Source organism: Paecilomyces variotii (genome assembly GCF_004022145.1).
Source record: "Paecilomyces variotii strain CBS 101075 chromosome Unknown C8Q69scaffold_5, whole genome shotgun sequence".
NCBI classification, from domain to species: Eukaryota; Fungi; Ascomycota; class Eurotiomycetes; order Eurotiales; family Thermoascaceae; genus Paecilomyces; species Paecilomyces variotii.
Genome location: NW_021167144.1, coordinates 833137 through 854530, shown reverse-complemented (window position 1 = coordinate 854530; position 21394 = coordinate 833137). Strand labels below are relative to the sequence as shown.

Here is a 21394-nt window from a genome sequence, read left to right as displayed (position 1 = left end):
AATCCTATAGACGAAGTTCCTTAACGGTGTACTACGGTGTGAGGCATCTCTTAAACTCATTCTGAATATCATTATTGCATATTCTTAAATTACCCATACACAAAAGAAGGTGGGGAATCTGATTATCATATACGTAAACCATTCATCTCGTCGACAACGAAGGAGGCAAATCCTCCTGCCTGGTTCCCCAGGAGCTCTCGTTCCTCCCCAGGGTAAGCACCAACTCCATACCCTCCGTAAAGAAGCTATGATCTACCCAATTCTTCGTATACGGTTTCCCATTCAGCGTCGCAGACTGAATGTACACATTTGTATAAGACGGATCAAAATTCCTCACCCTAACAGTGGCTGTGCGATTGGTGAGAGGGGACGTGATCTGGACAGATTCGAAATATGGTGGTATGATAAGGTACACGCTCTGACCGGGATTAGGGAATAGGCCCATCATAGACATGGCCACGAAAGAGCCCATGGCGCCCGAGTCGTCGTTTCCTGGTAGACCGCCTGGAGTGGTTTGGAAATAGGCGGGGATGTAGAAGTGAGATCGGAGGGCGGATTTGGCTGGTCGGCCGGCATAGTGATATTGATAGACGGTTAGGAAGGCGGGTTCATTGCCGATGTAGGTTATGCCTTTGTCGTGAAGGTAGTCGAGGCGTTTGACGAATTGGGATGGGCCGCCGAGGAGAGTTATTAGAGTTGCCATGTCGTGGGGGACGAAACTAGGTGTTATCTTGTTAGTGGATTAGGTTGAGGTGGAGAGGGGATAAAGTGTGAGGTTCGTACAATTGATATTCCCAGATGCTGGATTCGAAAGTCTCGCCTGCGTTGTTCTGAAGGGAGCATGGACTTCCACTAGTGTCGATGTTGGAACATGTAATTGGATCCTAATCGTTTTGTCAGTTCTTATTCCTTAGTGTAGATCATTCTGATATGGGGGGCTGGCTGGAGGTACCTGATAACCCCATGTCTTGTTAAGATACCTGGGCTGAAAGAAGCCCTCGAACCCGGTGTCCTGGCCATTGATATATGATCTCTGATCCCGCTTGAAGAGGTTCTGCCAGTATCCCGAAGTGGCCTCATACTTCTCAGCATCTGCAGATTTGTTGAGCCCGCGCGCGATTTGCGAAATGACATAGTCGTTATAGCTGTATTCTAGTGTCCGCGAGATACTCCGTGTCATGGTACCGAAACCAAGATAGTCGAAATCTTGCTCGGGGATATAGTTCAGGCTCTTCCAACTGACTAGACCACCTCGTCCTTCATTGGACCAGTCGTATGGTTCCTCTTCAGCATCCTTTTGCACTGCTGCGTAGCCGTCTTCCCAGTCGATACCATCGGTTAGTCCCTTCACAAATGCATCGCCGAGAACGTTGTCGGCATTGGAGCCGCCTTGCGTGAATCCTGGTCAATGTTAGCGACGAACTTGAAATTCAGGCAGTATTATGAGCAATACTTACCTTTACAAAGTGACATGCGGCAATCCGGAAGCCAACCAAGATGCCTCTGCGTGTCGATAAGAGATCGGATCATACGAGCAACTGCATGAGGATCTACGAGGATGAGGAAAGGAATTTGAGACCGAAAGGAGTCCCAGAGACTGTTCGAGGTTAGTGCAACTTTCTGAGAGTTATATATATCTAGATGAAGCAAAGGGTGAGACTCACCAATAGAATGAATCAAAGTATGGCTCAGCACTCTTCCAGAGCGGGTTTTCACCCGTATAGTCCTGTGGGTTGACCATGGTTCTGTAAATGCCACTGTAGAAGTTGACGAGAATTGAGCGATCGACACCTTTCCTCGACACTCTGATAGGGCTCAGTTTCTGTCTCCAAGCATCGACAGCGGAGAAATATGTGGTGTTAAAGTCGAACGTGGGGATCTCAGATTCAGCATTGGAGCAGGCTTGCTCACTGCTGATAAAGCTAAGCCCGACACGAGCAAGAACCGTGTTAGAAGAAGAAGGCTGAAATCGTACAAAACCTCCACCCTAAACGCCTGTTAGCAGAGGAAAGATATCGGAAGGAAAGGGCGCTTTCGAACCGGTAATGGATAGCCATTGATTCCCCTTGAAAGTTTCAAGTCTTTGACGCCAGTACTCGCGCGTGTGTCGACGAATATGCCGTTATCGCGAAGTCCAGATGAGCTCTGAAAATCAGCACAGAAAAATGCCTCGTAAGTACCGCTGCCGAAGCTGGGTAGGAAACGACCACTACCCTGCATGCGCCCTGTGGACGGGTCGACAGAAATGGTAGCATTGTCCTGTCGAGAGTCTTGCAAATCGGTCAAATCCAAAAGAATCAGGGGACTGCTCGCATTGTCCCCTGATTCTGGGAAGCGGAAGCGGAAGAGAGATGTATGGTGAGCAACGGTCATATCTACTACGATTCCAGAGTCCAGTGTGAGTCCAAAATAACCCGGAACAGCCGCCACAGAGCCATTGACATAGCCCGTTGCACGGCGTGTCTTTGGATAGACGCAGCCATCAACATCATCATTCTCGCAGCTGACGTAGGGGAAGAGCGCGAAATTGCCTAAAGAAGGACTTCCTCCCGTGCCAGAATCGTGCAGGTTTGAGAACCCTGTGATTGCACTCCCATCATAGGTGAAACCGCCTTGGTTATACTGGGAGTTTGTATCAGCTACAGCTTTGGCCATTCCATAAGGGAGTGTTGCTCCAGCGAAAACATCTCCTAGAAATAATGATTAGAATATGTCCACTGGTCGATGTATTACATAGAGATTTACCCCCATTGGTGGTTCCGATCAGTGTATCAACATACTGCAGAACGTCATAATCATCAGTAACGCTGTTGTTTGCAGCAAACGAGCGAGTCAAGAAAACGAATGACACCAACGCATGGCGGAGCGCCATACTGACGATGGCGGTGGATAAAGGAGCAAAATCACAGCGACTGCGAAGCTGCTCAGCAACAGCTCTCTCCGCAAGTGCGGGGGCGATAATAGATATAAGTAGATCATGGCAAGCCGGCGTTATCCTGGCATGTCACGTCTAGCTGGTCCTTGGAATGGAAAGGGGTGGTAGATCATTGAGGTTGCTCATGGCGACCAGGATCAAATCCATCGTTTTATCTCCGGTCGCACAGCTCTGCATGCGATCATTTCCGGGCCATTATGAACATTGATTGACCCTGGTACCTGCAATCTTTTAGCACACGGATGGTTCTGTAATTCGAGCAAGAATCATCTCATACTTCATACTCATTGGAGGTCACGCCGGCGCGCGGAATGTGTTTTTCCCCTGTCGATCAACTATGAACGGACGCTTTGCGGAATGAAGCAGGAGGCGCAGCGATCCTCTGGCCATTTTTTAGCAGTTTCGCGGTCAAAGCCTTCTAATTGATACAGAACTCCCCTCTTTTATCTAAGGTCGAGTCCGGGTGGCGCATAGCGTGAACAGTGGGTCGGTAGGTTACTTCGAGGCTCGAACGGTCTGGATAGCAATGGCATTATGGTTGCATTCGAAGGTGAAGCTGTTAGATGGTACTCTAACTTTTGAGGTACAGTACATCTCATATCAATTCTGAGCGATATCACCCTCAGTTGCTTGATTCGTTGCTGAGCTTGACGGTAATTGACTATCTATCAAGAGCGACATCGACCAACTTCTCCGTCACGCCACTCCTCGGCTCATCAACATTCGACCCCTCATTGTCCAGTATCGATTTAAACCGCGATAACTTCCAAGTGTGGTTGGAATATTATCTGCAATACCATCGTTGATGTTGAGCTTTTCCTGTCCTCTACTATTTATCACAACTATCAAGGCATTACAACCTTGCAGTCTGCTGAAAGCAAGCATAGAGGACCGATTCCCTCGACGAAACACGCATCTTCGGTATTAAGCGACTAAAATGATATCCCTGACATATTTGTCGCGATTAGATCATTTGCATTTCGTACATATACGTTTACTCTACAGCTATAACTCGTCCTGGATCCCGTCTGTTTATAAGTTCTACCCACATGCTGGGGAACCCATTACAGCTTTGCAGCACCAGCCTCAATACCAGTCCAGCTGCTCTCGTCGAGAGGTTGATATTGGCTTCCGTTCAGCCAGTACAGGGAGTCACCGCCCGCGTCTTTTCGTGGATCCCATCCTTTCTTGGCCAGGTCGCCTTTTGCTTGCTTGAAGGTGACACCAGTCGAAACTCTTGAGGCCTTGTCAGTATCGCTGGACAGCAGATTCTTTTCGGGAAGGTGACATACTTTTCGATAAACCGGACAAAACGAGGTATAGCGTAGGTGGGCACGCCCTTAGCCCTGAGTGCCTTATAGAGAGTGGATATAAATTCCCTCTCGCTCTCGGGTGTCCATTTCTCCAGTGTGATAGCTGCAGCACCAGCTTGGCCATCATAGCTGCTCCAGTTAGTCTATCTGGCCCTGTATCATGCTGCAGTGAATACTTACCTCTGAAGCCTTACGCCATATACGACGGCGTCATGTACTCCTGGAAGCCGACAGATGTGATCTCTGACCTCTCCCGCGCTAACATTCTCTCCTTTCCAGCGGAAAGTATCCCCCACGCGGTCCTGGAAACGAATCCAGCCCGAGGATTCATGGACTAGCAGGTCACCGCTTCGCTGGAAGAGGTCTCCTTTCCGGAAGACATTTCGAATCAACTTCTTCTCCGTCGCCTCCTTGTTGCCCAAGTATTCTGTTAAAAGGGCGCGATTCTTGACCCGGCCAATGGCTTCACCTTCCTCGTTCAACTTGGCCTTGACACAGAATCCCGTTTTCGGATCCCGATACGGCATCTCGGTCTCTGGATCATACTTGACGATGATGACATCGTCCTCCACCAGACGCCTGATGGGTCCTGAGAATCCGATCTTGCCAACACCCCAGGCGCCTTCCCCCATGTTGTCGTATTTGGCGACACCTTCTGTCGAGCGGTAGAACTCACGGATCTCAGGCACTCCGAAACGCTCCTTGAAGCGCTCCCAAATCTCCCCGCGTAGACCATTGCCAGCCGCCACCCTGCAAGAATGGTTGCGGTCGTATGGTGATGGCGGAGTGGCTAGCAAGTACCGGCACAGTTCACCAATGTACATGATTCGAGTCGCGCGCGAGTCATGGACATCCTTCCAGAATTGTGAAGAAGAGAACTTGCGTCGCAAGCAGAAAGTCCCCAGGTTACCCAGCGAATAACACATTCCAGCGAACATAGCAGTGCCGTGAAAAAGGGGCAATGGCGAGTATATCCTCATCGGATAGTACTTGGACGGATTGCTCAGGTCTCGTGTTAATGGGTTCGCCGTGACAAGCATCAGCATGTTCGGGACAGCGCAGGCCTTGGGCATGCCAGTCGTTCCCGATGTATAGATAAGAACAGCCAGATCAACGATAGAGCGTTTCGCAGCCTTTAAACCCGTGCTCGGCTGTGTCTGAAGGTCCTGCAGACTGATGAGCTCTGCCGTGTCAGGAATGATGCCGTCAAACGATCCTATGTTCAATGATATGCGCGGTTGATCCCCGATAACAAACTGGGCCAGATCTGGCGATGCAATGATCAACTTGGCATTGGAGACGTTCAAGCAATGGAGGAAGGTCTCGTCTAGTCATTAAGAGGTCAGTATAATATTTACACGATCCTGCAGCAACGGTTCGCTTACCTCGCAGATTGGTATTGATCATAGCAGCCACTGCACCCAGTTTCGAGAGTGCTTGTATACAGATAACCATTTCCGGGGAGTTCGTTGTGAAGACCGCGACGAAATCACCCGGTCGAACACCCCGGGCATGGAGCACCTCAGCAAATTTGTCGACCACTGGAACCCGTCAGTAAATGAATCAGTCGCTATAGTGGCCATAATAATCAATCTTTTGGACTACTGGGCATTTGAGGTGTCCTTACGGTCTTTCAACTGAGCATATGTCCAGGTCTTGCCTTCGAACCACAGCGCCTCGGACGCGCCTTTGCCGTGAATCTCGACACCTCGCTGTAGCAACCCGTATACGGTCTGTGACTCTCCCAGATCTTTGACACATTGGGCCAGCCGTTTGCCAAAATCTCGGTCATGGTAGAGGTTTGTCAGATCTGTAGAGATACCCAACTTGGCGTTGAGGTAGGCACCCGCAGCAGCGACAAAGGCCGATGTCATCGCGACGGACGACGGCGTGGCGCCGACGACGATGGGAAGCATTTTGTCCAGATTCAGTCTCTATTGTGCTCCTCTTCTGTGATTTTTGATATTTCTCTTCAACAGGATATATGAGAGATCAATTAAATAGCCCGGGATAGACTTATTCCCGTTCACGAAACACACTGATCCGAGATTCCAAGCTCACTCGACCTCCACACTCTTGCGGAGCTTAGTCTGGGAGAAGATTCAGTTATACAGTCTGAGAAACGCGGACAAAGTGGCAGTCGGGAGCTGGAGTGTTCATCTGCCGCTGCGTGGCTTGAAACTTGAAAGAAGGGACTTTGAAATGTATCGTGATAGACGGATCTCGGTACAGCACTTTGATGTACTACGATGTTTCGAATGGTTATAAGAATCTCCTCCATGCTCTTAACTCTTTATGGTGTTTTGGCTGCTCTGGGGTAATACGCCATACAGCCCCACATGGGGCATTTTGGTGATCCTGAAGGTGTCAAGATGATAACTATTCACAGAGTATATCAACCTCTTGCTGTTCTCCACAAAACGCCGCGAAGTCGTTCAAAATTGAGCGATACAGATACATAAGGACGGCTTCTACTCTTACCCTTCGTCCTTATGGCTACCCCGTTTCCTTGATATCGTCGATAATTATCGGCCGCATACTTAATCACAACATAGAGGGCTGTGGAGAAAGGCCCCTTGAGCTAACGCTCTGATATCCGAACTCAATCGCCCAAAGCGTTCAAAATCGCAGTCGATCGCGCACTCCGAGCAGCCGAGGTACCAGCGGTGACAGTATTGTAACGTCGCTAGGACGGCATTGCTTTTCGGCAGGTTAATACCGCAGCGCCCGTTACCTAGGCATCTTGAGGTTTTATCTCGGTCTTATTGAGCCGACTGGCTGCTTGGTTGTTCCTAGTCGGGTGGACAGAAGTCTTTGATCTGTACATGTGCTCTGTGGGGATTCCCTAGTTAAAGTACCGTCCATCCTAAAATCTATCCGTTTCTTTCTTTTTTGCCATCGACCTCGAGGATATATATCTTGCAGCGGATCTCCCCGCCCCCGCAGTTTCGGTCTTCTGCAGTTGTGTTTACTAGTCCTATCCGTCGAGCAGGCAGACACGGATTTGAGATCACGGCAGCTACATACAGATTTCAAAATGTCGTCCGCACAGCAGAGATTGTCCTCCATAGCTAACCAGCTCTCTGGCACTAGCGAATCTGCGGCCAGACAGAAGATACTTGCGCAGAACCCCGACGATATTGTAAGTCCCGACCACGTCTTAGCAATATACTCGCTTCTGAAAAAAAGATACGGATTGGATGGGTTGATCTAACAGAAAAGTAGGTGATTACGCTGGCCGTGAGAACACCGCTTACCAAGGCTCGCAAGGGGGGCTTGAAGGATACCCCGTTGGATGATCTGCTTGTTTCGCTACTGACGGTGCGCAAAACCCGAGTTTATTGTTCAGTAAAAGTTTCCTACGCAACACACGTCTGACCGTATCTAGACTGTTCGCGAGAAGTCCAAGATTGACCCCAACCAGGTGGAGGATGTCTGTGTTGGAAACGTTCTGTCGCCCAGTGCGGCCTACATCGCTCGCTCATCTGTTCTGGCTGCAGGTTTCCCCGAGAGCACGGCCGCTTCGGTATCCAACCGATTCTGCTCGTCCGGTCTGCTCGCGATCCAAAATGTCGCCAACCAGATCATTGCTGGGTCTATCGATGTCGGTATCGCTGTTGGAGCTGAGAGCATGAGCACGTGTCCCGACAATGGCGCCCCGAAAATGTCTGACGCCATCCTGTCACATCGCCTTGCTGGCCAGAACACGCAGCCTATGGGCCAGACGTCAGAGAACGTCGCCGGTCAGTTCAGTATCAGCCGTGAGCAGATGGATGCTTTCGCTGCCAAGAGCTTCCAGAAGGCCGAGCGCGCCCAGAAGGCTGGTTGGTTTGACGAGGAAATCGTGCCCGTACGAACCAAGGTCAAGGACCCCAAGACCGGCGAGGTCAAGGAGGTTGTTGTCAACCGTGATGATGGTGTCCGATACGGTACTACCCCCGAGGGCCTGAGCAAGATCCGTGCTGCTTTCCCGCAGTGGGCGCCCAGCAACACTACTGGTGGCAACGCCAGTCAGATCACCGATGGCGCTGCCGCAGTGCTCCTGATGAAGCGATCGCGGGCGCAGCAGCTGGGCCAGCCGATCGTTGGCAAGTTTGTGGGTGCTACGGTCATTGGTCTTGAGCCCCGTATCATGGGTATCGGACCTTCCATTGCTATCCCGAAGATCCTGAGCAAGTACAACCTGAGTCAGGACGAGGTGGATATCTATGAGATCAACGAGGCTTTCGCTTCCATGGTGTGTTTTTGCCTGTCTAGCCATATATTTCAACTCCCGTCGTTCAGCAACTAACCGTTCTTTAGGGCGTGTACTGCGTCGACAAGCTCGGTCTGGATGAGAGCAAGGTTAACCCCCGTGGTGGTGCAATGTGAGTTCATCTGATCTTAAAATAAGCTGGACGATTTACTAAGAACCATTATAGTGCCCTGGGCCACCCCCTCGGCTGCACAGGAGCACGACAGGTTGTCACTGCTCTGTCCGAGCTTCGAAGGCAGAACAAGCGTGTTGCTGTGACATCTATGTGTGTTGGAACGGTAAGTTCTCCGCGATCCAACGCTACATCCTTGACCAAGCATTCACTGACGTTATCTAAAACAGGGAATGGGAATGGCTGGAATTTTCGTGTCCGAGCATTAAGCTGTTGTGTCTATTCCATACTCCGTGGTCTAAACTTCGGATCTGTATTTTCTTTTTCTAGCATGTATTAACGGCGAATGAATCGATTAGACCAGACTGGACATGTTGTAAATCCATGATATGAACCCTTGTAAAGACAGGAGGATGATATTGAGCTTCAAGTGAGATGAGATTATATCCACGACTATTAAACATCCACAAGGACAAGTTAAATGATCAGATATGTTTGCCCGACGCCAAACTCCTCCGTTATCACTGGGTATCCCATTACATCCTCCCATATAGTACATCCATATATCTCCCAGACAACTAACACCGTCCCAGTTCTGCACCTCATCACCTGAATCAGAACTCCCCGACACATCAAACTGCTCAGATTACCTCGTCAGTCGACACTCCCGCTCCAAACGCCACTGCTGCCTTTACGATATTTATCACAACTTTAATCTCCTCCTCATCCCTCGGTGCATAGATCAAGAGAAACTCATTCGGGATAAACATTGCCCTTTTCTTCCCGAATAATTTGCGAAAAACCGTAGAGCCCGACAGCGAGTGACGCTGGCCCCATCCGGCCTCGATGACCTTCTTGCTGTCCACAGGCGAAAGGATCACATGGACCGAATGTTCGGCAGTGCCGTGGACATGAGCGATTTCACCCCGTGTGGACGAAGTAACGAGAGGATTGGGACGAGGCGCGAGGTCGGAGATGAAGAGTGCAGATGTATGTTTTTCCAGATTGGACGGTGCAATGTTCAGTATATTTTGATTGTTAAACTGAATCTCGAGGAAGGTTTTGAGCAGTTTCTAATATATCCGCATTCATCAGACAGTCAGTCCTCTTGCGCGCAACGATATCGATTGATAAAATATAGAAAGAAATTACTTAATAAGTGAACTAGAACCTACCTCTTTAATCTCCGTTTCCGGGGTCTGCGTAAGCTGCCTCTGCGGCGCAGCATGCGTCCCAACTTCCGGTCTCGGTCCCTTTCTCTGTGGTAAATCTTCGTCTTTCAACCATGTCCTCTCTTCTCCTAACTCTTCCACGTCCTGGTCATATACCGCTGTATCCAGCATCTCGCGCTGCAGCGGTGCCAGGAGGGAGATGGCCAGCCATCCGAAGACATTGTATGGCGGACCGCCGGGTCCATAGGACATGTATTTCTTGTAGTCTCGATACGCAGCCGGTGCGCAGAGGATACCAACTGCAGTGAGCAGCGACGCGGATGCGATGGTTAGTGCTGTGGAGTAAGATGATCCATAGCGATAGTGGTTGGGAAATCCGGGGAGGCGGGGAAGACGGAGGGTGGAGAGTGTGGAGGAGGGCATATTATTATGTATGTTGTAGTTATTGATTACTGGATCTGCAGATTAGATTATCAAGGATAACTATCAAGGTCCTTCTTTCATATATGAGATGGTTGGTTGTATGTATGTATGTACCTTGAGAGGAACCTGGGGGTTTTGAGGAATTGTACTGCTTGCTTACTTGGTCAGTCACACGGTGTGTTCTCGGAGCGCTTCGGATCGGAGCCGATACCATACAATAATGGACTTTGGGGGCCAAGAGCATCCGCGCGAATAACTTATCGTACATAAAAACCCATCTGGTAACGGTGGTTTCACAGATTTTAGAGAAAACGTGGTTTCTCGCTATATATAATAGAACGAGGGCTGTAGACTTTTACAGTTTTACTATTCCTCATCACATACTTGATACCATGCTGGCTTTAGAGACATGAATCAAAGAGCTTGCACCCCAAGTATATTCACTGTAATCTCCCGAACCTGGCAGAATGGACTTCATACAAGATATCCGGCCTGGTTGAAGGGCCGAGCTGAAGCATTTAGAACGTTCAAGTGCTCGCTGGGACATTATTCGCTAAAGTTTGTCGGAAAGGACGCCTCTAAATACTAATTGACTAGGAATAAAGCATGCTGTATAATGCTAGATACGACAATAATTGGAAACATGAAACAGAACAGACATTGTACGGCTCCATTTACATCTTCAAAGTCGTGGTCTTCCAATGGTTCCGACTATTCGCACAGCTTTCAAAAAAAAAAAAAAAATCGGAGGTCAAAGGCTGACCTATTCCTCAGACATTTTACAACCTCGAGTATATACTCTCCTTCTGTGCCCGTACGTCCAATTCCTGCGTCCAGGCACTTCGCGGTTGAGTATGCAGAAACCAGTAGATGTGAGCCAGATCTTTTGGTTGCGCGAGATAGGATTCAACATCCTCCAACTTAGCTGTCTCTCCCTCTCGCTGCCATTGCCGTCGCCGCACGCCGCCAATCAACTTTCCATCCACTGGACCGTCAATGATGATATGTGCCGCGTGAATTCCCTGGGATTGGTATTCGCGGGCCACGATCTGCGCTAGAGACCGCAACCCGAACTTTCCAGGAGAGAAACTGCTTAGTCCGGGTGAACCACGCAGCGAACCTGTCGCGCCTGTATACAGAATCGTTCCCTGACCTGCGGCTAGCATGTCGGGTAACACGCACTTGGTGGACCAGAAAGCACCGAACAGATTAATCTTCGTAAAGTTTTCGAATTCCTCGGTCGTAGTATCCAGTATTGATCTGCCATTGACGCGACGTGCACCGGCATTGTACACTAAGACAGTCACGGCACCCAGGTCGGCACGGATGGACTTGAAGCTGGAAATAACTGACTCCTCAATTCGCAAGTCAGTTATATAGTATCTCGCCGTCCCTTTTCCATAGTCGGCATCAATACCCTCGACCATCGTCCGGAGTTTGTCTTCGGTACGGGCCAGGAGAGCGACGACGAAGCCTTCGGCCACGAATCGTCGGGCAACGGCCTCTCCGATTCCAGGCCCGGCGCCTACAACGGCCACAACTGGTTTCTTTTGTGTGTTGTAAGACATGATATTTCACTTCTGTGGGAAACCCATCAAATTGAGATCTATGGTATGAATAAAAGTGTTCGGGAAAGAACACTTCTTATATGACCACCAGTGTCTAAGCAGGTGGGTGGAGCAGGAAAGAAACCGAGGCTCAATCTTATGGATATTGTAACCAGAATGCGGATAAGCTGGCCTGTGCACGCGGCAGGCTCCAGTTTGGAATACTTAGTCTATCTACGTTTATTTTAGCGTCTCGGGGAGAAATGGCACCGAGAAGATCAGTAACGACAAGCCAATTCCGACTTGTTTTGGATAGATAGATGGATTGGTGTCATGAGATATTCCTGCCTCCTAAATAAAAGGACAAGTTAGCCCAGAAATATCTCGATTTTGGTGTACTTGATTATGCTCGGTTACACGCAAGCCCTGGTTAGTGATCAACCGAAGCTCTTCCTCGGTTCCACAGCCGCAGTTTTTGATCAGTAACCAGTTTGGAACTTACTAGTTATTAAGGTAATAAGGTAATAATGATTGTAATATTGATTTCTAATTCCGCATCCGATCGAGATCTTCCATTTTTCTTGGCTTGCAAGCCCATTTGATCCTCTGCGTAGCCATGTCATCCTGTTCGGTCTATGAGCTTATGTGGACGGTGATTTCTATCGTCCCCATTCTGCCGGTACTTAGGTATTTAGAGCTTCTCAATTTAGACTCTTAAGTTATTGTAGCAGACGGTAGGGTAACCGACGATACAAAGTGATAGATGCGGGACGAACTAAACACTACCTACGAGTAATAAATTAGACTCGCTTTCGATGTAATAAGAGTGTTCACCTTTAGGAGGCCATAAACTTTTATCATACCCCACGTTTAGTAACTATCAAACCACCAGATAACCACCCGGCTAACTCTGGTTTGGCCGAAAACATGGGGAAGCTGCACGCCGGCGCTATTCTGTCCGCTAATCGATGCTAAGAAGCCAGCGGAATTGCCCCGAGCGAGCCGTCCAGGCGTTATGACATCTAGCTAATCTGCCTCTATCGTCAGTTGGAAGTCTGTAGTTCAGTGGCAAAATTAAGCTGCAAAGCCTCGGACTTCTTCAATACATGATTTAGCACGCCATCATGTTCTACCAACCGGGTAAAACACCACATCGGCTGCCGCGGGATCCCTTTAAGGTTGTTATCATATTACCATAGACTGTCCCTCTTACTGATACTGAATATTGGGATGTAGGCCTGCGTAGTGCCCCGGCCGATTGGCTGGATCTCAACACGATCACCAGATGGCGTTGACAACCTCGCGCCGTTCTCTCAATTCAACAACCTGACATTCGACCCTCCATACGTCATGTTTTCAGCAAACCAGACCGAGCTGGGCGTACGCAAGGACACAACGATCAATACTGAGGCGTCAGGGGAATTTGTGTGGAACATGGCAACATACCCTCTGCGAGAAGCAGTCAACATCTCAGCGGAGCAAGTTCCCTATGGAACAGACGAGTTCGAGCGCGCAGGTCTGACCAAGGCGCCTGCGCACCTGGTACGTTGCTCTATGGTGCGCGATTCGCCTATCCGATTCGAGTGTCGCTATCATAGCACCCTGAGGCTCCCTGGAAACCCTCCGATGGGTACTGTCGACATCATCATCGGCCTTGTTGTTGGTGTCCATATCTCGGAAGACGTGTTGACTGATGGCATTGTTGACCTTTCCAAAGCCCAGCCTATTGCTCGCTGTGGCTATTTCCAATATACCCGTATTTCGGAAACATTTGAGATGGTGATTCCTGGATCCGGAAAGGTTCTTTATGGCCTGGAAGGCAGCGCTGCGCGCAATGCGGAGGAGGCTGCGGCACATGCTAAAGAGGTCAGCGATAAACCGAAACTATGACGGAAGGGAGATTGAATGGAATTGAATTGTCAGATGGTGTTTTCTTTGCTGGAAATTTCATAGAACAACACTTGTTAAGATTGATTTCACCCTCTTGGTGTTTTAGTCCAAATTACTACTGGTGTTTGCTAGAGCTGCCTTCGTACAGTACGTCCCACCTGAATGGTAAATGATCAGGAGCGTAGTTCTAGTCAAAGATCTCTCTCAATACCGACATTCTAGCTCTTCTCCAATTACAATTTGTATATCATATTACTGCAAAAGACTGTTATGTATTATCGATTTTTGAATTTTAGTGGCACGTCACATCCTTCTCATATTTGTGACTGAACGTCTCTTGATATGTCCCCTCCTGTTAGAAGATCAGCTTGGTCACTGGTACGAATGGGATTAGAGTGGAGATTCCTTAATCTTATTATTCGACGACGCAAACTGATGCCCTATTCGTGAGGGTGCATGATCACGATATCTCAAACGAGCCCTCTGCAAAGCGCCCGGCACACGTGTCCATGGTGTACTCGCCGGATAAGCCCGTCAACATCTACAACCCCTTCCACGATGTAGAGGGCGGTTGCGGCGCATCTGATGACAATCGAATCATACGTCCAGGCAGGTATGCGGCACAGCGAACCCTGCCTCATCAGAACTAGGATCTAGAAAGAGTGCCTCAGGTGCTGCGTAATATCCATCCAATAAATGTGATAGAGCGTTTGTTGATGTATTCTCGGAGGCACGTGAGCTCCCTATCACTCGGCTTTAACTGATAAACTACGGGTATCAAGTATTTTCACTCGAGTAGCTGAATACGCATTGTCATACCTTCTATCTCTGCACATTGGGCATAGAGACATCTACACGCATTAAAACGCATTACTGCTCAAGGTGTCGTATAGCCCAAGATTTCCTTTTCCGCTAGTAAGTTGGATCTAGATGGGGTCCCAGGTAATCTATCCTGGATAATATACACTTCTACATATTATGAAAGACTAAACGCTAGACGAAGGAAGATATATGCAGGCATTCTCTACGTTGCAATATCCTCAACTGAGGAAGAGTGGAAAGTTTTGTTATATGTATTGGACTACTTATGTCTTCTTAATGATTAGACCATTGAGCTGATCCACTTATTGATTTTGGACGTGGGATTTCAGACGGTATTGAAAGACACTTATGGAACTGTTACGTAGATTCATAATTCCTCCCCATCTAAAGATCATCACGCTCCTCTATCTATCAGTGGGTATCAAAACTTCATATCCCAGCTCCCTCCATCGTCTATTTCTGCTCTAGTCCCGATACAGACTCGTCAGAACTCTGCGCCAATCTCTCCATCTTCTCTCTCAAAAAAGCTTCCTGCTCTTTCCGACTCTTTTTCAAGTCGACACAGAACACTAGCATGATGAAACTACAAACGCTAAGTGCGAACAGAAAATAGAATGGTGTAGATGCGTTTCCAGATGGTGTAGCATCGATGATGGCGCTAGATACGATGGGTCCGATGAAAGATGAGGTTTTTCCAATGATGCTGAATAGGGAGAAGAAGAGGAACTCGTAGCCGCGAGGAGTCACCTCAGAGATCATGATCTGAGAATAACTGTACCATGGGCAGACGAAGAGGCCGTAGAAAGCTTGGTAGAGCTGGGGAAATAATGTTAGAAGCGATTTGGAGACGTATATAACAGGAATTGATCGTTTACGAACCCAAACTTCCCACACGTGATGGAATCCAAAGCGCTGCGTCCAGATGCCGATCATTCCCCAACCATCGAGAAGGATGATGGAGAATGCAACGACATTAAACATGGTCTTGGTTCCAAGGTTATATCGACGCTGGACGAACCAAAAAGCGTAAATACCGGCTGCCTATTGCTGATTAGTAGAACTCTAGCCATGATCCTTACAGGAACTGCTCCTACCTGCGCCGCAATACCAACGATCAAGAGATACGTTAGCTGTAGGGTATTATATGAAACAATGCTATTCTGGAGCGTTCCAATAACTGTTACTGTTGTGTTCAGGGAGTCACCCAGAAGAAAGTAGCCTGGTTTTAATTTTAGTTTTGCCAGAAAATGGGCATCTTGTTCGAATACATACCAATCAAATACAGCAGACTTTGTTTGAGTTTCCACACCTGCGACAAAGCATAGGATAACTGCTTTAGGCCCGCCAATATGATATTGCCTCTGGGATCCTGCCCTGGCCTCCTTTTCTCGAGAATAAACCAAGGAATCGAGAGAAGGAGCCAGACACCGCTTGCAAAAGCGATAAGCACGCTCAAACCCCAGTTATTGTTAGCTTCACTGGCATTGACATTCAGGCCGAACATGATTCCAACTATGATGGCGAGAATGACAATCTCTCCAATGGACTGGATGTAAAATGCCATGTTTGCCAACTGACTACGTTTCATCGTATCAGCGTGGTCATATTCATCTCGTGAGATGACCCCGGCCATATAATCCTCTGCTTTAGATTTCAGCTCCGCTGTATTGCGGGCCAGACCAGGGAATGCTGCCGTCCAGAAGGTCAAAGTCGTCTGATAAGCGATCAAGCCCACAATATATAGTCCAGTTCCTATGAGCCACTTTTCCTCCGTGTGGACTCCCAACCAGCCAAAACCGATGGCGTAAGCAATGAGGGAGAGAACGATGAGAATGTTAGACCGCCAGGTTCCGAAATCCGCGAAACTCCCAAGGACGAGAAAGACGGCGATCTGAATGGCAAACGAGATACCGTTGCTCAAAAGAACAATACTGTCGATCGTACGGAGCTTGCCGGCAAAAGGGAGCATGCCGGAGTCTCCTGCAGCTTGGTAAAGCAGGTTCTGGAAAGCAGTTGGCGCGAAATCTGATCAGTTAGGACACCAATCCAAGAGTATTATAGAGATAGTAGTGCTTACTGAACAATGTCAGACCATTGTTGCCAATGTAGTAACTATCACCCTTTATTTAGTCTTCATCCTCTGTGCAACCGCAAACAACGCACGTATAATATGCCCAGATCTCCCACTTGGACGTTCGATAACTATCATCGAACTGATCCGGAGCGACCGGCTGCTCGAGGTCGTTGTCGAAGACGGCATTCTGCGTTACGCTCTCTTCTCCCTTGTCCTTATCGAGCCGTGCAGGATCGGAGACACCGATCTCCCCCAGATTGGTCGACATATTCAAGAATTAACTGCTTCACAAATCGGCCCAGAAATCTTGAAAAGAGACCACAACACGGGCAATGGAGTTTCCTTTTCAATTGATTTATTATTATTTTTTTTTTCTGGGATTTTTCGCGACTCTCAGACCCCCCGGTAGTACGCGTACCCCGCAGGCGAGTCCGGGAGATTTTTACCTTCCTCGAGTAGCGATAAGTCCCACGAGGGCGCCGCTCCTTATCAGCATCTTCGTAGAAGTTTAAACTGTTGAAGAGCTCGAGTGTACGTCGAATCAGCGGTCGTGTAATCGCCTCCTTGTGGCGGACCTGGCCGCTAAGGCAGTCCATACAGGATTGTTTAACCATTCAAAGCTTTGACGGCGGGAGAGATAGCGCCAGAGATAGTGCCGGCGAAAGACGAAAGTGTCCTTATGCCCCGGGCGGTGGCCATCGTAGCACAGAAGAGGACGGCCCAGGCTCAACACAGTTCCGATATCAAGACTGGGGTTGATCTAGGGGCAGTTAAGTGATAGACATCAGCGCTCAACCCGATGGCTTCGCGCGTTTCAGCGGGATCGATCCTGCCCGCTAAAAATCCTAGCGAGGTTGAGAGTACGGACTTATCAGCGGCAGAGCCATGGCATCGCAAAGACCATGTAGGCAGTGAACAGCCATGTTTAGATGTACTCAATGAATGATTTGGCTTAGGAACATCCATGCTAGAGGCGTCCGCTAGGGCTAGTAAGGCTGCTAAGGCCGGTAAGGATGATGTTAGAGAACAAAGACCCTCCTGATATGAGACAGGTGCGATGGTAAGTGAGATTGATGGTATCACTACTGCATAGGGTAGACAACATATTCGAGACATGAGAAAAAAGAGAATTTTAATGCAGTACAGGAGCACGAAAGAGAATCAAGACAGAAGAACTCCAACCCATGCAGGCGCCATATAGGGACAGATGAATCCACAAAAAGTTTCAGCCGAGGAAAATTATCGAAGAAAATCACTCTGCGTCTGCAGATGACGATCGTTCCTTCGTCTTGCTCTTCTTTTTCTTCTTCTTGGTCTCTGTACCATCCGCTTCGACGTCGCCTTCGGCTTCTGCGCGCTTCCGCTTGTGCTTCTTCTTCTCTTTCTTCTCCTTTGCTTCTGCTTCGATCTCCTCCTTTTCCTTGGGCGGAACAAAGTCCTTCTCTCGCTCCTTCATCTTCTCTTCTCTCTTTTCGCGCTGGCGCTCCATGACCTCCTCCTTGCGCGCTCTCTCCTTCGCTTGTTTCGACAAGAAGTACTCGCCCGACTCGATCTGGAGATCCACCTTGCTCTTCTCCTGAGGCGGTGGGAAAGGAGTATACGGCTTCTTGGATTTGTCGGTGACCTTGAATGGCTGGCGGCGTTTAGACAAGGTGCGCTTCTTGAAATGGGGCAAGAAGCGATCCCACGACTCGTGCGCCAAAGTGGGATCCTTGGCCAGCTCCCGCTTGATCATGAGTTCCTTAATGTGATAAATCGGATGGATGTTGGCCATGCAGTCCTCGACGACTCGGCGCACTTCCTTCAGACCCTTGAACGGCCCCATCACGGAAACGGTGTTACCCTGCACAAGGATGTAGGTGCTCGTCAGAAGCTCAAGAGCCTTCAAAGTTGAACCGTTCGGGCCCAGGATACGTTGGCGACGTTTCACAAATCGCTCCTTGCTGCCAACGAGGTTGCGAATCTTGATGATGTCGCAGGCCACGCCGTCCTCGAGGATTTTGACCGCCTGTCGGTTGGATCTGTGTCAACGATGTCTTTCTTTGGAAGGACAAAGCTGGGAGATTGCAATAGACTTACCTGAGGAGCGGGAACGCTTCGCGCAAGAAGCTTGATCAGATCGCGTGCATTGAGAATCGCGGCAGGATCGAAGGTTTTCCGGGTGGTCTTGACAGTCATGCTACCTTCGACCAAATCCAGCGTACAGGCAATGCCATGTTTTTCCAGCGCCTTAGTGATCATCGGCCATGCCTCCTTCAGGTATACTTCGCGATATTTGGGAAACAGCGTCGCAAAGGACGACTCCTCCGCGAACGTACCGCCGGCATTGTCTTCGGGCTTGAATTCTTCGATCTGCGATTGCGCAGGTCAGTAACAGCTCCATCCGCGTGATGCTCTCGCACCCACCTTCCACTTGTCTATGTCATCCGTATCCCACGGCTTGTCCTTCTTGTATGTGGACGGCATCTTGGACAGAGGGGTTGGTGTTGTTGTTGATGCTGAGCAAAAGATCAGATCTTGCGCTGTCTCTACCGAAACTTTTTTTCCCCGCCCCGAAGCGGCATTGCCCGATCGGGCGATTGGGGGCCTCAGGTGACAAGGCTCCACATAAGCGCCCAAGCGCCCTCGCGGTCTCGGCCGTCGATGCTTAATTACAAATGTCCAGGCATATCTAAGAAGACGATCGGATGCGCATGCCCGTTGTCTTACTATATCTGCTGCCTACAGGGATCTAGCGTGCTCGATCTCAGGAGGCGCCGCGTTCCTGGGCCGCCGGCGCCTGGTAGCCCTAGCTTGATCCTTGATCTACTCGTCACTCCAATAGAACAAGGCTCAGCTGTCTACGGAGTAATTCCTCCCGTCAAGCCTTCTCTTGACCATGCTTTTGGAGCCCGTTACCATCGACAGTCAGTGGCCATGTGTTCATGCTGGGTGCAGCTGTCGACGATTGAAATATGGTCAGACATAGTCTCTCCCTGCATATCGCCTGCGGATGAGGAGACAGACCAGACAGTACCATCCCCGCGTCAGCTCAGCTCCCAACTGGACGCTATACTGCCCGAAGGAGAGCGCTGGTTTCGGGTTGGACACCTTGAGATGCTCAGGCATGCGTGGGGCGAGACGGTGCCAGTGCGCCCGCTTCCGCGAAAGCCTGACAAGCGCCGCTTGCTTTTATTATGAAGCTTGGAGCTAGAATGACAGCAGCTTCATTGGCTTGACGGTTCCAATTGCGGAGAAACTCGTACAGGATCAGGGAGTAATGGTAGAGCAATGATCGAATATCAACGTAGCGAGGGCCCGCAATGACCACCTGTACATAAGATCCGGGGTCTTCGGGCAATCTGAGGGCAGGAAATAGATAGAGCAAAAGGAAACGCAAGGTGACAGATGTAAGCGTGCTCAGTAACGATTACTTGTTCAAAGCAGTCCCGTCAGGACAATAATAATAGCCCAGCAACGCTACATTTTTCAGAGTTAAGATCGGAATGATGTTCGCTGAGAGGCCCCTGCCACGATCCCGTTTCCGCTGGGCATCCATTGAGCCATAGGGGTTAAGGGCGGAATGATGGGCGATAGAGCAATGGGCGTTTGGGCCTCTGGGCCTCCAGCAAACAGGACAATAATGGAATCGGATTCTCCCTCTCCAGGGCATCAAGCCTATTCTTTATTAGCTGGTAGAACTGTCCGTTTGGCATGGCTTCCCACTATTTCCTCCCTGTTTCGACCCGTCTCGTCTTCGGGATCTTGGCCTTCCCTCCCTCACTCTCGAAAGCAGAGATGCATCTTGTCCATCACATAAGCGTCCCAGGACCAAGAGTTGATGGCTGTCTAGGCCACAACAAAGCCGTGGACATGACGAAGAGGTCTTTTGAGGTCGTCAGAATCACTCACCTCCAAGGCAGAGTACGGCACAGAAACATCCCCACATGGCCGTACATGGACTGCGCGCGTCCCACGTTTAGGGCGAAGGCAAATGCTCCAGATCAAGAGCTTACTTATCTGGGCTGGTGCACGACAGATCCTTGGCTATGCCAGTCCAGCAATATCTCGTATTTCCCTCTCGATTCCTGTCTTCTTTCATTATGCCATCAACATCTGCTACATCTGGCCGGCAGGACATCTGCGAGCCTGAAGGGATGTTGTATGCGTATATGACTGTGGTTGGTCATTCCCCATCCGAACACTCCAGCCCGACTATCAATAGTGTCCAGGCCAACGGTGAAACATCGAGACAGCAGTCCACCTGTAGGGAGACTTGGGGTGTTATTTTCCATGGCACATCGTTTAGGCCTTGTGCACCTGAATGGTACCGGAAAAGCGCAATTGGCAACATCACCAAGACCTTCTGGCTGTTACGGAATCAGCCAGTAGTCAGCTAAATACTGATGAGCTTACACAGCAAGTCATATTAGCCTTCGGTCCGGGAGCAAATGTGCCATTCCAAGAACCTACCGACGTGGGTCTGACTGATTGCATTTCGTCCTCTTTATTCTCCCGGTCGCCCTGCTGCACCTGACCGTGCTTTCCGCCTGGCACAAGTGCAGCAACCCCCAAGCCTTTCTATCGGCACATTCATCACAGTAACTGTCGAATGCCGCCATATAACCCGATGAAGCCAAAAGATACTGAACCGTATCGACATAACCAGGTATGGAGCAGCAGCGTCGCGTACCCGCAACCTGGAGAAGCGCCTCTAAGGTAGGGTGGGTAGTGGTCCCAGGAAATGACCATCTGGTCCAGCATCAAAGAATATTAATTCACTATGACTCAAGTCTATCGCGCAACCATATGCTAGGCAGGTTCAGAATGCAATGCTCATGAAAAAAATATCGGAAATCAAAGCAGCGAGCT

At 49.3% G+C, this 21394-nt stretch overlaps 9 protein-coding genes across 9 annotated transcripts; 2 read left to right on the top strand and 7 right to left on the bottom strand.

Annotated features, from left to right (window-relative positions):
* Positions 1–18: 18 nt before the first annotated feature.
* C8Q69DRAFT_261036 (putative alpha-1,2-mannosidase family protein) lies at positions 19–3093 on the bottom strand. Its single transcript, XM_028626688.1, has 7 exons — positions 2746–3093; positions 2041–2690; positions 1665–1987; positions 1458–1597; positions 953–1401; positions 784–884; positions 19–719 (listed from the first exon to the last, which is right to left on the bottom strand). The coding sequence occupies exons 1-7, from the start codon at positions 2870–2872 to the stop codon at positions 143–145; spliced, it is 2367 nt and encodes a 788-aa protein (XP_028485268.1). The 5' UTR covers positions 2873–3093; the 3' UTR covers positions 19–142.
* Positions 3094–3766: 673 nt separating this feature from the next.
* Positions 3767–6581, bottom strand: C8Q69DRAFT_261024 (putative bifunctional fatty acid transporter/acyl-CoA synthetase). Its single transcript, XM_028626687.1, has 5 exons — positions 5876–6581; positions 5634–5789; positions 4429–5575; positions 4228–4377; positions 3767–4171 (listed from the first exon to the last, which is right to left on the bottom strand). The coding sequence occupies exons 1-5, from the start codon at positions 6162–6164 to the stop codon at positions 4000–4002; spliced, it is 1914 nt and encodes a 637-aa protein (XP_028485267.1). The 5' UTR covers positions 6165–6581; the 3' UTR covers positions 3767–3999.
* A 704-nt stretch (positions 6582–7285) lies between these two features.
* Positions 7286–8884, top strand: C8Q69DRAFT_401869 (3-ketoacyl-CoA thiolase; the record flags this gene model as incomplete). The annotated part of the gene is made up of 6 exons (XM_028627941.1): positions 7286–7390; positions 7474–7569; positions 7637–8485; positions 8551–8615; positions 8670–8781; positions 8846–8884. 6 exons carry the CDS (start codon positions 7286–7288, stop codon positions 8882–8884), a joined length of 1266 nt encoding a protein of 421 aa, XP_028485266.1.
* A 13-nt stretch (positions 8885–8897) lies between these two features.
* C8Q69DRAFT_261162 (hypothetical protein) lies at positions 8898–10488 on the bottom strand. The gene is made up of 4 exons (XM_028626689.1): positions 10427–10488; positions 10325–10365; positions 9791–10239; positions 8898–9688 (listed from the first exon to the last, which is right to left on the bottom strand). The coding sequence occupies exons 3-4, from the start codon at positions 10208–10210 to the stop codon at positions 9257–9259; spliced, it is 852 nt and encodes a 283-aa protein (XP_028485265.1). The 5' UTR covers positions 10211–10239; positions 10325–10365; positions 10427–10488; the 3' UTR covers positions 8898–9256.
* A 54-nt stretch (positions 10489–10542) lies between these two features.
* On the bottom strand, positions 10543–11926 carry C8Q69DRAFT_466753 (hypothetical protein). The gene has a single exon (XM_028630578.1). It carries the CDS (start codon positions 11776–11778, stop codon positions 10990–10992), a length of 789 nt encoding a protein of 262 aa, XP_028485264.1. The 5' UTR covers positions 11779–11926; the 3' UTR covers positions 10543–10989.
* A 506-nt stretch (positions 11927–12432) lies between these two features.
* C8Q69DRAFT_466752 (nitrilotriacetate monooxygenase component B-like protein) lies at positions 12433–13963 on the top strand. The gene is made up of 2 exons (XM_028630577.1): positions 12433–12935; positions 12994–13963. Exons 1-2 carry the CDS (start codon positions 12882–12884, stop codon positions 13645–13647), a joined length of 708 nt encoding a protein of 235 aa, XP_028485263.1. The 5' UTR covers positions 12433–12881; the 3' UTR covers positions 13648–13963.
* Positions 13964–14812: 849 nt separating this feature from the next.
* C8Q69DRAFT_466747 (putative autophagy protein) lies at positions 14813–17176 on the bottom strand. The gene is made up of 6 exons (XM_028630576.1): positions 16633–17176; positions 16547–16581; positions 15742–16494; positions 15564–15688; positions 15349–15510; positions 14813–15285 (listed from the first exon to the last, which is right to left on the bottom strand). Exons 1-6 carry the CDS (start codon positions 16809–16811, stop codon positions 14923–14925), a joined length of 1617 nt encoding a protein of 538 aa, XP_028485262.1. The 5' UTR covers positions 16812–17176; the 3' UTR covers positions 14813–14922.
* A 287-nt stretch (positions 17177–17463) lies between these two features.
* C8Q69DRAFT_466746 (ribosomal RNA assembly protein mis3) lies at positions 17464–19204 on the bottom strand. The gene is made up of 3 exons (XM_028630575.1): positions 18950–19204; positions 18623–18895; positions 17464–18551 (listed from the first exon to the last, which is right to left on the bottom strand). The coding sequence occupies exons 1-3, from the start codon at positions 19007–19009 to the stop codon at positions 17796–17798; spliced, it is 1089 nt and encodes a 362-aa protein (XP_028485261.1). The 5' UTR covers positions 19010–19204; the 3' UTR covers positions 17464–17795.
* A 716-nt stretch (positions 19205–19920) lies between these two features.
* C8Q69DRAFT_260522 (hypothetical protein) lies at positions 19921–20760 on the bottom strand. Its single transcript, XM_028626685.1, has 3 exons — positions 20435–20760; positions 20249–20326; positions 19921–20200 (listed from the first exon to the last, which is right to left on the bottom strand). The coding sequence occupies exons 1-3, from the start codon at positions 20469–20471 to the stop codon at positions 19953–19955; spliced, it is 363 nt and encodes a 120-aa protein (XP_028485260.1). The 5' UTR covers positions 20472–20760; the 3' UTR covers positions 19921–19952.
* Positions 20761–21394: the final 634 nt, after the last annotated feature.